The sequence below is a fragment of the Chiloscyllium plagiosum genome, chromosome 30 (assembly GCF_004010195.1).
Source record: "Chiloscyllium plagiosum isolate BGI_BamShark_2017 chromosome 30, ASM401019v2, whole genome shotgun sequence".
In the NCBI taxonomy this organism is placed as follows: Eukaryota; Metazoa; Chordata; class Chondrichthyes; order Orectolobiformes; family Hemiscylliidae; genus Chiloscyllium; species Chiloscyllium plagiosum.
The window spans coordinates 36163685-36176186 of NC_057739.1; the positions used below are offsets into that span (position 1 = coordinate 36163685).

The 12502-nt window shown below is 40.0% G+C and overlaps 1 protein-coding gene across 5 annotated transcripts in view; it reads left to right on the forward strand.

Moving 5' to 3' along the window:
- LOC122564914 (endoglin-like) overlaps positions 1-12502 on the forward strand; it is a 133958-nt gene that overhangs the window by 29424 nt on the left and 92032 nt on the right. For all 5 annotated transcript variants that reach the window (XM_043720383.1, XM_043720381.1, XM_043720382.1 and 2 more), the window contains exon 5: positions 10918-11031. In XM_043720383.1, coding sequence (XP_043576318.1) covers positions 10918-11031 — 114 coding nt within the window. The remainder of the gene's footprint in view (positions 1-10917; positions 11032-12502) is intronic.

Genomic DNA, 12502 nt, shown 5'->3' on the forward strand with positions numbered 1-12502 from the left:
ATTTCATTTTTAAGCTATCTTCTGACTAGCAGTTTAGATTTAACTGTGATCAAATTTAGAAGTGCAATTCAATTTCTCACAGTTATAGCTTTTATGCAATTATAGCAAGTTTGTCTTATTTATATGTGCAAAGTAAGTGGATTCATTATTTACAAGGGTAATTTTCCAATAGTGTTTTCCAGTGGAGAAACCTGGATAAGAGAATTGCCACTATGATGTTTATAGCCTCACTTTGAAATTCCCCTTGCATTAAGTGTGTCTGTTTGCAGAAGCAGAAGTGTATTCTATACCTCCTTTGATTTTGTCTTTTTAATTGTCATTCATTCATCTTGCTCATCAGAAAATTACATAAACTTTATTATTAATCACAGTTCTTTGCATAAACATATCTGCTAGACAGATCATAAATATAAAGAGGCAGACCTGATGTCCTGTGTCTGGTAAATACATAGCTGGCAGCGTGCCCAACATAGTGTGGAGCCGTCCTTTTTAAAATGAAATCGAAGAATAACGGGAAACCAGTTTACATAAGCATAGGGTATGAAAGCAAAATTTTACAGTGTTCAATAGAAAACAATAATATCTGCAAGAAACACAAGCTAAAATTAGAAACCCTAGCCCAGTAGTTTAATTGTTTTTGTATATGCTGATATCAATTACGTAGTTTCACATGTGTTATGATTAAAGGAGATAAAAATACTTCAGATAAAAATGGTACTATTTGGAAAAACTGAATTGAATAGCTTTAGAGTTTTTGCAAACTTGTAGTTGGCATAAACTTTTGAAGTAATAAGGTTATAAAAGTATTTCTTTGCAGGAAGCATTTGTTAACAGCCGTTAGATCACATGTAAAGTGAGGGCATTCTATTTTTAAAATATCATTGATTGGGGAGAGAAAGTTTCAGCAAGACATTACTTGTTATTGTAGCTTTCTTGCTTTTTTTTGAAGAAAGCACAGTTAGAAGCACAGTTGGTCGTTTGCATTGGAAATTTGAAGAAGGCTTTGTTACACCCTATTCAAAAAGTTGAATTTATTCAAAACCTATTTTAACATCAACATGTATTGTCATTTTACTATTTTAGAAGTGTCTCAGAATTTATTAAACAGACTAGATTTTATTATTAGGGGTTTTATAAAAGAGACACTACGTCTACTGCCACATTGCAGTATATGTGCGGAATGGGGTTGGGGGGGGAATCCCTAAATTGGCAATCCAGATTCCAATTGTAGTTACGAGAAGACAAAAAGCTTTCAAGCATTTTTTGGATGGCATTATGCAGGTTTCATTCCATTTTAATGGTGAAGATGCTTTGGCTAAACTTGTAGAATTAGGACAATTGGAAAAACCTTCATGAAACCTGCAACCTGGCGGTGAGCAGCCTATCTTCAGAAGAGTTAATAGATACAGAAAAGAGAGAATATCATAGATGGTATAAGTGCGAATTACAGCAGTTGGAGAGAGATCAAGATGAATAATCGGATGTCTCTCTCCAAGGCGAAAGTAAGGACTGCAGATGCTGGAAACCAGAGTTTAGATTAGATTGGTGCTGGAAAAGCACAGCAGGTCAGGCAGCATCTGAGGAGCAGGAAAATCGACGTTTCGGGCAAAAGCCCTTCATCAGGAATCTTCTCCTGTCAAGGATCAAGAATACATTATTTTAAAAATGACAGAATATCCAATGCGTGGGTAAGGAATGCACTAGACATTAAGACATCTAAACTAATTAATTAGTTATTTAGGATGCAGTTGTATCCCACTCGGACAACATTGTCACATGGTAGGCTGCCGATGAACAAGAACTGTGGAAGATGTGATGTCTCGTTGGAGACAATTCCCCATAAGTAAAACAGGCATGTATTAAAAGACACAACAGAAAAGTTGAAAAGCTCTTGGACTTTGTAGACAACAATAGTTGGAAAGTATTCAGAGACTAGGTTGCGAGAGGAGAGTGGGAGCTTGTGGGTGCCGGATTTGATCTTTCAGAATAATGAAGTTGTTGTTGAAATGAATGGTGATTCTCTTGAAAAAGCATGGGTTGTAAAAGTGAACAAATGTACATTTGAAGAATGAAATTGTTAAATTAACTAGAGGCAAGCGAGTTTTTTTTGGATTTGTTGTGGGAGCTAAAGGGAAATGGTCAAAAAAGAATAATGAATTGATGGAATTCCTGGAGATACAGAACTTTAAGCTGTTTACCTCTCGCCTAACAATATTGCTGACATTGGAGTTGCTTCATTTATTTATGGATTTCTAAAGAAGTTGGTTGGACTTCTGATTTGCTCTTGTTCAATTTTTGATTTTTGTTTAATATTGCTTAATATTGATGTGATGTGTTTGGTTTTATCATTTAGATTATTTTAATCATCTTAATGGGCTTTAATTGTATTTTAGGTAATAAAGTTGCCTTTCTAAATCATGGATAAGGTGGGGGGTAGATTGTGGTGGTAGTTTAATAAATTTCACGGCACATTACATGATGTTTATTGGGAAAATAACTAGCCCAACAGTTCTATAACTTCAGCTCTTATCCTTTGTGGACAGCTTGTTAATGAAGGAATTTCCATCCCTTTAATATCTAGCTGTGATTTTAGCAGTACAGTGGCATTACTTTACATCGATGAGCAACAAGAAGAAATTTCAGTGCACTAAATTTTAATATTGGACATTTTAGTTTTAATTTTTTTTTAGTGTTTTAAATAGCAGGACAGGTTGATAACATGGTTAACAAGTTATATGGGATAATTGCCTTTATTTGTTGAGGCTCAATTTAAGAGCAGTGAGGTGATGCTGGAACTGTATAAAATGTTGGTTAGGTCACAGTTAGAATATTGTGTGAAGTTCTGGAATCTACATTATGGAAGGCATGTGATTGTACTGGAGAATGCGTAGAGGAGATCTACCAAGATGTTGCCTGGGTTGGTTCATTTTAGTTATGAAGAGAGACTGGATAGACTGGGGTTATTTTTCTTGGAGCAGAAGAAACTAAGGGGAGCTTGATTGAAATGTAGGGGTATACAAAGGGTGGGTAAGAAGAAACCTTTCCCCTTGGTGGACAGATAAATGACTGGGCATTGATTTTTAACGTAGGAGGTTTAGAGGAGATGTGAGAAAATGGGTGGTGAGTATCTCGACTACATTGCCATAAGTATAGTAAGTTTAAAAATCACACAACACCAGACTATAACCTAGTTTTGTGTGATTTTTAACTTTGTCCATCCCAGTCTAACACTGGCACTCCCTCATCATGAGCATAGTAAAGGCAGAAACCCTTGTAACATGTAAGTATTTAGATGTAGAAGGTACAGAACACTATGGGCCAAGATGTGGAACATGGGCTTAAATAGTTAGGTGTTTGTTTTTGGCTAGTGCAGATTTTATGTGCTGTAGACCACTATTCTATCAAATGCTATTGTGGAAAATTAAATCTCAAGATGTAATGCATTGTTTATTGGCATTGTATGAGATTGGCTAGATAACAAGGGATTCTGGATAATCCAAGATGGAGGACGGGACAAATTTGAAATAGCTGCTCCTTTTGTGAGGTGTTTTAGGTGTTGGAGGTGATTTCCTTGAGTTCCAGCAGCAGCAATTGCTGTTTTAATTGGGGCGGCACGGTGGCTCAATGGCTAGCAGTGCTGCCTCACAGCACCAGTGTTCGATTCCCGTCTGTGTGGAGTTTGCACATTCTTCCCGTGCCTGCGTGGGTTTCCTCTGGGATCTCCGGTTTCCTCCCACAATCCAAAGATGTGCAGGTCAGGTGAATTGGCCATTCTAAATTGTCCATAGTGTTAGGTGCGTTAGTCAGGGGTAAATATGGGTTTGAGTGGGTTTCTCTTCAGAGGGGCGGTGTGGACATGTTGGGCTGAAGGGCCTGTTTCCACACTGTAGAGAATCTAATCTAATCTAATCTAAAAATATGTTGTTGCATTGTTTTGGAACTTTGGGGAAGAAAGAACAAAACAACGGCACTTTTGAAAGGAAGGAGACAAACAAAACGCAATGACCACATGGTGAGTGAAGAAGAGAGGAAGAAACCTACACTGCTAACTGACACAGCAGTGAATCTGCACAGTTACTTCCTTTGCTGTTTGAGTTCACGTATCTCTGGACATCGAAACATGTAGGAAAAATTAACAAATAGCAAAATTCACAGCTGACCTTTGAGGAACCTGTGCAGGAGAGATATCCCAGGAACAGATAAGTGCACAATTTTTATGTGTAACTTTGCTGTAAGTCTACAGTTGAGTAGAGTGCGTTCTTTCTTGATTAAATGTTTTATTGAGATCTGTCTCTTGATTAAATTTTAAAAATATGCACCATTATGTAGTAAGTTCGCCTGGAGCACTTTTTTTTTAAGAGCAATAAGACAATGCTATTTTCTGGGTCTGTAGATTGCAAAGAAGCAAAGATGGCCTTTAGTAAAGTGATGTGCTCTTCCTGTTGAATGAGGGAGTTTATGGAGAGTTTCCATGTTACTGATGATTATGTCTGCAGGAAGCGTCTTTCGTTGCAAATCCTATCAGATCACATTAATCGGTTGCAGCAGCAGTTAGAGGCAGTGAGGAATTTATAAGAACTAGAGGGTGTGATGGGTGGCAGTTATAGAAAGAGAGAGAACTAGAGGGTGTGATGGGTGGCAGTTATAGAAAGAGAGAAAAGCCACAGATATAGGCAGGTAGATGAGTTAACCCCAGGGAAGATAGGAGGGGTAGGCAGGTGGTGCATGAGTCTCCAGTGGCTATCCCCAACTCAAACAAGTATGCTGCTTTGGAAAATGTAGGAGGCAGTGAGGAATTTATAAGAACTAGAGGGTGTGATGGGTGGCAGTTATAGAAAGAGAGAAAAGCCACAGATATAGGCAGGTAAATGAGTTAACCCCAGGGAAGATAGGAGGGGTAGGCAGGTGGTGCATGAGTCTCCAATGGCTATCCCCAACTCAAACAAGTATGCTGCTTTGGAAAATGTAGGGAGTGATGGACTCTCAGGGAAATGTAGCATGCATAACCTAGTTTCTGGTATCGAGACTGGCTCAAATGTAATGAGGGAGTACATAAGGTTCCAAGCGATTTGATTGTGATAGGAGACTCTCTAAGCAGAGGCACAGACAAATGTTTCTGCGGCCGGCAGTGAAAAATCAGAGTGGTGCGTTGCCTCTTTGGTTCCAGATGCAAGGATATTTGTAGAGGGTACAGAATGTTCTCAAAGGGGAGAGGGACCAGCTGGAGGTTATTGTACATATTGGAAGTAATGACATTGGAAAGGAAAAGGATGAGATTCTGAAGGGAGAATACAGAAAGTTAGGCAGGGATTTTAAAAGGATGTCCTCGAGGGTAGTAATAATCTGGATTACTTCCGGTGCTACGAGCAAATGAGGGTCGGAATAGGAGGCTAGAGCAGATGGATGCATGGCTGAGGAGCTGGTGCAGGGGAGAAGAGTTCACATTTTCTGCATCATTAGAATCTCTTCTGGGGTAGATGTGAGCTGTACAAAAAGGACAGATTGGACTAATATACTGGCAGGGAGATTTGCTAGAGCTGCTAGGGAGGATTTAAACTAGTAAGGTTGGGGGGGTGAGAACCATGGGAAATAGTGAGGAAAGAGATCAATCGGAGACTGGTACAGTTGGGAAAAGGAGCGAGTTAAATAGTCAGGGCAAGTAGGAACAAAGCAGAAAACAAGGTAGAGTTGATAAATTAAACTGCATTTATTTCAATGCAAGAAGCTGAACAGGGAAGGCAGATGAACTCAGGGCATGGTTAGGAACATAGGTCTGGGATATCATAGCAATTACAGAGATGTGGCTCAGAGATGGACAGGACTGGCAGCTTAATGTTCCAGGATACAATTGCTATAGGAAAGATACAAAAGGGGGCAAGAAAGGAGGGGGGAAGTGGCATTTTTGTAAGGGATGGCATTACTGCTGTACTTAGGGAGGATATTTCTGGAAATACATCCAGGGAAGTTATTTGGGTGGAACTGAGAAATAAGAAAGTGTTGATCGCCTTATTGGGATTGTATTATAGACCACCTAATAGTCAGCGGGAAATTGAGAAACAAATTTGTAAAAAGATTTCAGTTATCTGTAAGAATAATAGGGTGGTTATGATAGGGGATTTTAACTTTCCAACTATAGTGTTGAGGGTTTAGATGGAGAAGAATTTAAGTATGTACAAGAAAATGTTCTGTCTCTGGATGTACCTACTAGACCTACTTCTGGGAAATCAGGCAGAGCAGGTGACTGAGGTGTCAATGGTGGAGCACTTTAGGTCCAGTGACCATAACTCTGTTGGTTTTAAAATAAGATAGATTGGATCTAAAAATTGAAGTTCTAAATTGGAGGAAAGCTAATTTTGAAGGCATTAAGCAAGAACTTAAAGCTTATTGGGGACAGATGTTCGCAGGTAAAGGGATGCCTGGAAAATGGGAAGCCTTCAAAAATGAGACAATGAGAGTCGAGAGACAGTATATTCCTGGAAAGGCTGATAGGTGTAGTGAATGCTGGTTGACTCGAGAAATTGAGGTTTTGGCAAAGAAAAAAGAAGGAAGCATATGCCAGGTATAGACAGCAGAGTTCGAGCAAATCCTTAAAAGAATATAAAGGCAGCAGGGGTATACTTAAGAGGGAAATCAGGAGGGCAAAAAGGGGACATGAGATTGCTTCAGCAAATAGGGTTAAGGAGAATCCAAAGTGATTTTATAAGTACATTAAGGACAAAAGGGCACAGAGGGATAGAATAGGGCCCCTCAAAGATCAGCAAGGCTGTCTATGTGTGGAGCCACAGGAGATGGGGAGATACTAAACGAGTATTTTGCATCATTGTTTACTGTGGAGAAGGACGTGGAGGGTTCAGAATGTGGGGAAATAGATGGTGACATCTTGAAAAATGCCTGTATTACAGATGAGATGTTGTTGGATGTCTTGAAATGCATAGAAGTGGATAAATCCCCAGGACCCGATCAGGTGTACCCTAGAACACTGTGGGAAGCACAGGAAGTGATTGCTGGCCCGTTGCTGAGATATTTGTATCACCAATAGTCACAGGTGAGGTGCCAGAAGACTGCAGGATGGCTAAAGTGGTGCCACTATTTAAGAAAGATGGTAAGGACAATCTAGGAACTATAGACCAGTGAGCCTGACATTGGTAGTGGGCAAGTTGTTGGAAGGAATCCTGAGGAATGGGATTTACATTTATTTGGAAATGTAAGGATTGATTACGGATGGTCTGCATGGCTTTGTGCATGGGAAATTGTGTTTCACGAACTTGATTGAGTTTTTGAAGAAGTAACAAAAAGGATTGATGAGGACAGAGCGGTGGACATGATCTCTGTGGACTTTAGTAATGCACTCGATAAGTTTCCCCATGGGAGACTGGTTAGCAAGGTATACTGGTATACGGGGAGAACTAGCCATTTGGATACACAACTGGCTCAAAGGTAGAAGACAGAGGGTGGTGGTGGAGGGTTGTTTTTCAGACTGGAGGTCTGTGACCAGTGGTGAGCCACAAGGATCGGTGCTGGGTCCATTGCTTTTTGTCATTTATATACGTGATTTGAATGTGAATATAGGAGGTATAGTTAGTAAGTTTGCAGATGACACCAAAATTGGAGGTGTAGTAAACAGCGAAGAAGGTTACTTTAGAGTACAACAGAATCTTGATCAGATGAGCCATTGGGCTGAGAAGTGGCAGATGGAATTTAAACGTGAGGGGCTGCAGTTTGGAAAAGCAAATCAGAGCAGGACTTATATGCTTAAAGGTAAGGTCCTGGCAAGTTATGCTGAACAAAGAGCCCTTGGAGTGCAGGTTAATCGTTCTTTGGAAGTGCAGTCGCAGGTAGATAGGATAGTGAAGAAGACGTTTGGTTTGCTTTCCTTTATCGGTCAGAGTATTGAGAATAGGAGTTGGAAGGTCATATTGCAGCTGTACAGGACATTGGTTAGGCCATTTTTGGAATATTGCATGCAATTCTAGTCTCCTTCCTATCGGAAGGATGTTGTGAAACGCAAAAGCATTCAGAAAAGATTTACAAGGATGTTGCCAGGGTTGGAGGGTTTGAGCGATTGAAAGAGGATGAATATGCTGGGACTACTTCCTCTGGAGCATTGGAGGCTAAGGGGTGACCTTTTATAGAGGTTTATAAAATCATGAGGAGCATGGATAGGATAAAAAGACAGGGTCTTTTCCCTGGGGTGGGAGAGTCCAGGACTAGAGGGTATAGTTTTAGGTTGAGAGGGAAAGGTTTAAAAGGGACCTAAGGGGTAAGGTTTTCATTCAGAGGGTGGTGTGTGTATGGAATGAGCTTTCTGAGGAGGTATGGAGGCTAGTACAATTACATTTAAAATACATCTGGATGGGCATATGAATAGGAAGGGTTTAGAGAGATATGGTTCAAGTGCTGGCAAATGGGACTAGATTAGGCTAGGATATCTAGTCGGCATGGGCAAGTTGGACAAAAGGGTGTGTTTTCACGCAGTGCATCTCTATGACTCAATGATTCTAGTAGGCATGACTGGGTCGTTCTCTGGTTGGCAAGATGTAATTACTGATGTATCGCTGCGATCAATGCACAACCTCAACCTTTATAGTTTAATTGAATACATTCAGTTCCTTCTTCCAAGTTATGGTTTGCCAAATTTGCTGATAGCTAGGGGAAAATGTCGTGAAGAGGATACAAGGATGCAAGAAAATTAGAAAAAATAAACAGGTGGAGCATAATGGAAAAATAAAGGATATTATCTAAATTGAGCAACTGCAGAGCTCCAAGGTGAAAAACAATCTTGATGTATTAGTGAATGATTTGCAAAAGATTCGTTTGCATGTATAAAAAGACCCAATAGAATGTTATTGTTTATTGCAAGGGGAATTGAATACAAAGTAGGCAGGTTATTCTTTAGATATGCAGGGTAATGGTTAAGACCACATTAGTACTGTGTTACTAGATTCTTGGACTTTGCATGATATAAAATAAAGCTATATTGTATTGTATTGGGTATCATGAACGTAAGTGGAGCATAAATATCATGGGATGGGCTCATGATATGAAGGGCAGGGAAGGAGGGAACATCTAGGGCTTAACTCTTGGACTGGAGGATCAGGTTGGTGTTAGATTTTTAGTTGGGGGCCATAATAGGGGCACACCCCTCCTGTTCAAGGCCAAGAAGGCTGACTTTTTGAGCACCACCTGCCTGCCTCAAAATTTGAGGCAGGATGTGGTTGTTCAGGTTATAATTGAGGCACATGCAGGCCAGCTGGCCATCCTAGACCTCACTTGCCCTTTTTAGCATTGCACACAAATTAGAGGACTAGTGGGAAGGCTACCTGTGAGATTTTATGAGCTTCTCTGGCTGCAAACGTGCCAACTGGGTTGGGGACCTGGAAGGTTCTGCCTTTGATCTCAATTTGCCATTTCTTCTGTATCAACCTGCACTCCTGAACAAATTTCCAATGGTGTGTGACTTACTTTGTAATCATAGCACAATCTGTGTATGTTTGTTCTGGTTATAACTTTTTATTAGTACTAGCCAACAGTGGAATTCAATTGCTGTGACAATATAAAAATCCCATAAAATCTGTGTTTCTGCTGAAACCAGAGTACAATGCACTACACAGTTGTATTTCAGCTGTAGCATTTGCTAAGAAAATTTGTTAGCTTTTGGTTTATAATGTTTTTTATTATCAATAAATGGTGCATGCAAAATTCTAATACTGTCTGATTAAAATTGATATATGAAACATTGAATCATAATGGCGCAGGAGGCCATTCAACCCAGAGTCCATGTTGGTCCTGCATAGAACAATATTGTCAACCCTATCCTCAACCCTGCATGACTAGTTCATAGTGTGAATGAGAACCAAACTTTTTCTGTTAACAAAGCTAGAGAGAAGATTGACAACTTTTGTTATAGTACCAGCATTTTTATTGTGATCTATTTTGTCGTCAGATCAACATTTACTTAAACAAGATACAGAGGCTTGGACAAGCTTTTATTAGCTATTGTTACTACTATTTTACAGGTCTAGGTCTAGTTGATTGACAGTTTTTAAATTCGTTCATGGGAAATCAGTGTTTCTTGCTATGCCAGCATTTATGGACAATCCCTAGTCATCCTGGAGAAGGTGATGGTGAGCTACCTTTGTGAATCATTGCAGTCACCCATGTTGCAGTGGTTCTGAAGTCACATGTAGGCCAGACCAAAGTAAGGATGGCAGCTACCTTCCCAAAAGAACACTACTGATAGGATTTTCAGACAATTGACAATGGTTTTATGGTCACCATTAGCCTCTTTAATTCCAGATTTCTATTGATTCAAATTCCACCATCTTCCCTGACCAGATTTGAATCAGAGTCTCAGAACATTATCTGGGTTTCAATGCCATTCAGCAGTTGCCTTTCCACTTTTAAGACAGATTTGAGATGTGTTTTTTTTTCTCACAGGGTCATGAATCTTTGCTTCCACCATGTTTTGAAGAGAATTGCAAAGTTCATGAATGCCTTTGAACAGCCAAAGTAAATAGATGTTTTGATAAAGAAAGAGTTGAAAGAGTTACAAGAGATAAGAGGAAATGTGGAGTAATCACATAGACCATGGTTTGAGGGGATGAGTGGCCTACTGCTGCTCCTAAATCATATTCATGCGATACTAAATGTGATGTTCTTCTCTACATAATGATACCTTTAGCAGATTGTGTGATGAGACCTCTTAGGGACTTCTCCACCTCTCACTCCTTCTGTAGACTCTTAAAAATGGAATCTGTTTCCACCATCGTTTCAAGTTGACCTTTTTAGATTGGACTTGTGTCACAATACACAGTCAATTAATTCTGCTTATCTAATATCCCAATGCACCAACTAAGAAGGACTGTGGTTAACCAATGTTATATGGACCATTAATCATTTGTAAATTGATTTTTCCAGATTTCTTTGCACGTGCAGCCGATTAGTGTCAACAAGACATTGATTCTTGTTTTGAACAGCAGCAATGATTTAGTTTGGAATGTGGGTGCTATCAAGATGCCACTTAAAGTCTACGTAAGTATGATATGGTCAGTAATATGTATGCTATTAGTTACTATAATGTCACTTTTTAAATCTTCAGAAAGCTTTATTACTGTGCTATAATTGATTATATTTTAACTGGACACCAGCGGTATGGAAATTAAACAAAATACTAAAATGAGTATTTGGTTAATGATATCTTGTAGGGCCATGAATGACATTGTGGCTTGGTAAGAAATCTGGGAAAATTGTGTAAGAGGTTCAGCAGGGCTTTCTTGGTATTGAGAGCAACTAGCTGTGTTTTGCAATTCTGTTCCATGCATTGAGATGAGAATCTTGCTACGCATCTGCAAGATGTCAATTAAGGGGGTTTATTGCCTTTGTTGACTTGATTAACTGCATATCTAGCTTCATTAATAAGCAACTTCCTATTCTCTAACTGCTGTGAGAGAATTTGCACGAGAATTCCTGACAGGAAAGTTGTGGCAGTTACCTTATGATTCCAACTTGCTTGCTTCTCATGGAACTCTTGGATATCTGACATCAACATCTCGGGCACCTGTGGCATGCATTCCTTATTCACCCACCTCGGCAATGGACACTTGCCAGCCTCTGCACACTATAATGGCACATCTCTGATCCGTTTATTATATGCTTTTGCGCTTTAAAGTTGCACCTTGGGATGCACTATTATGCACTATCAAGCTCATATTGTGTTCAGGGATAGATACACAGCTACATCTCTGGTCTGCTCATTTAACCATGCACCTACTTAGATGGTCACAGTATCCCTGCCTTGACATTTTACTCTTTGCTCTGGCTAAGGGGCACAGTGCTTCCATCTTGCCTTGCCATTTAGCGTGCACACTAAGCCAGTTTGACTGGTTGTCAGCGGTCCTCTGTCAAGTCAGAGGAAGATAATCTTCAGTCAGGCAGTCCCAGCACAAAAAGTCAAGAGAAGTCTCCAATACCAGCATCCAGACTTCTGGCCTATCTGTTAGCACTTGGGGCAAGCAGGGTCTGAATCTTGCCCTTAGAAGAAGTGAAGTGCAGGATCAGATAGCCTATTTCCTCCTTTACTCTTTCTGTCATATTGTGGGATGCTTTTTCCTAGAATAAGAGAAAGAAGGGATTGAGTGAAATGAAAGTGTGTTCTGCAGCTGTTAATGCTGGTGTAGGTAGAGAAAAATGGTGAGTTGTCCTGAGTGTGTAGGCAGTACAGAGGCAATATAGGACTATGGATTAATAGTGGAGAAAGTGAGGTCTGCAGATGCTGGAGATCAGAGCTGAAAATGTGTTGCTGGAAAAGCGCAGCAGGTCAGGCAGCATCCAGGGAATAGGAGAATCGACGTTTCGGGCATAAGCCCTTCTTCAGGAATGAAGAAGGGCTTATGCCCGAAACGTCGATTCTCCTGTTCCCTGGATGCTGCCTGACCTGCTGCGCTTTTCCAGCAACACATTTTCAGTATGGATTAATAGTGTTGGAGGTTGGGATGGGTGAGAG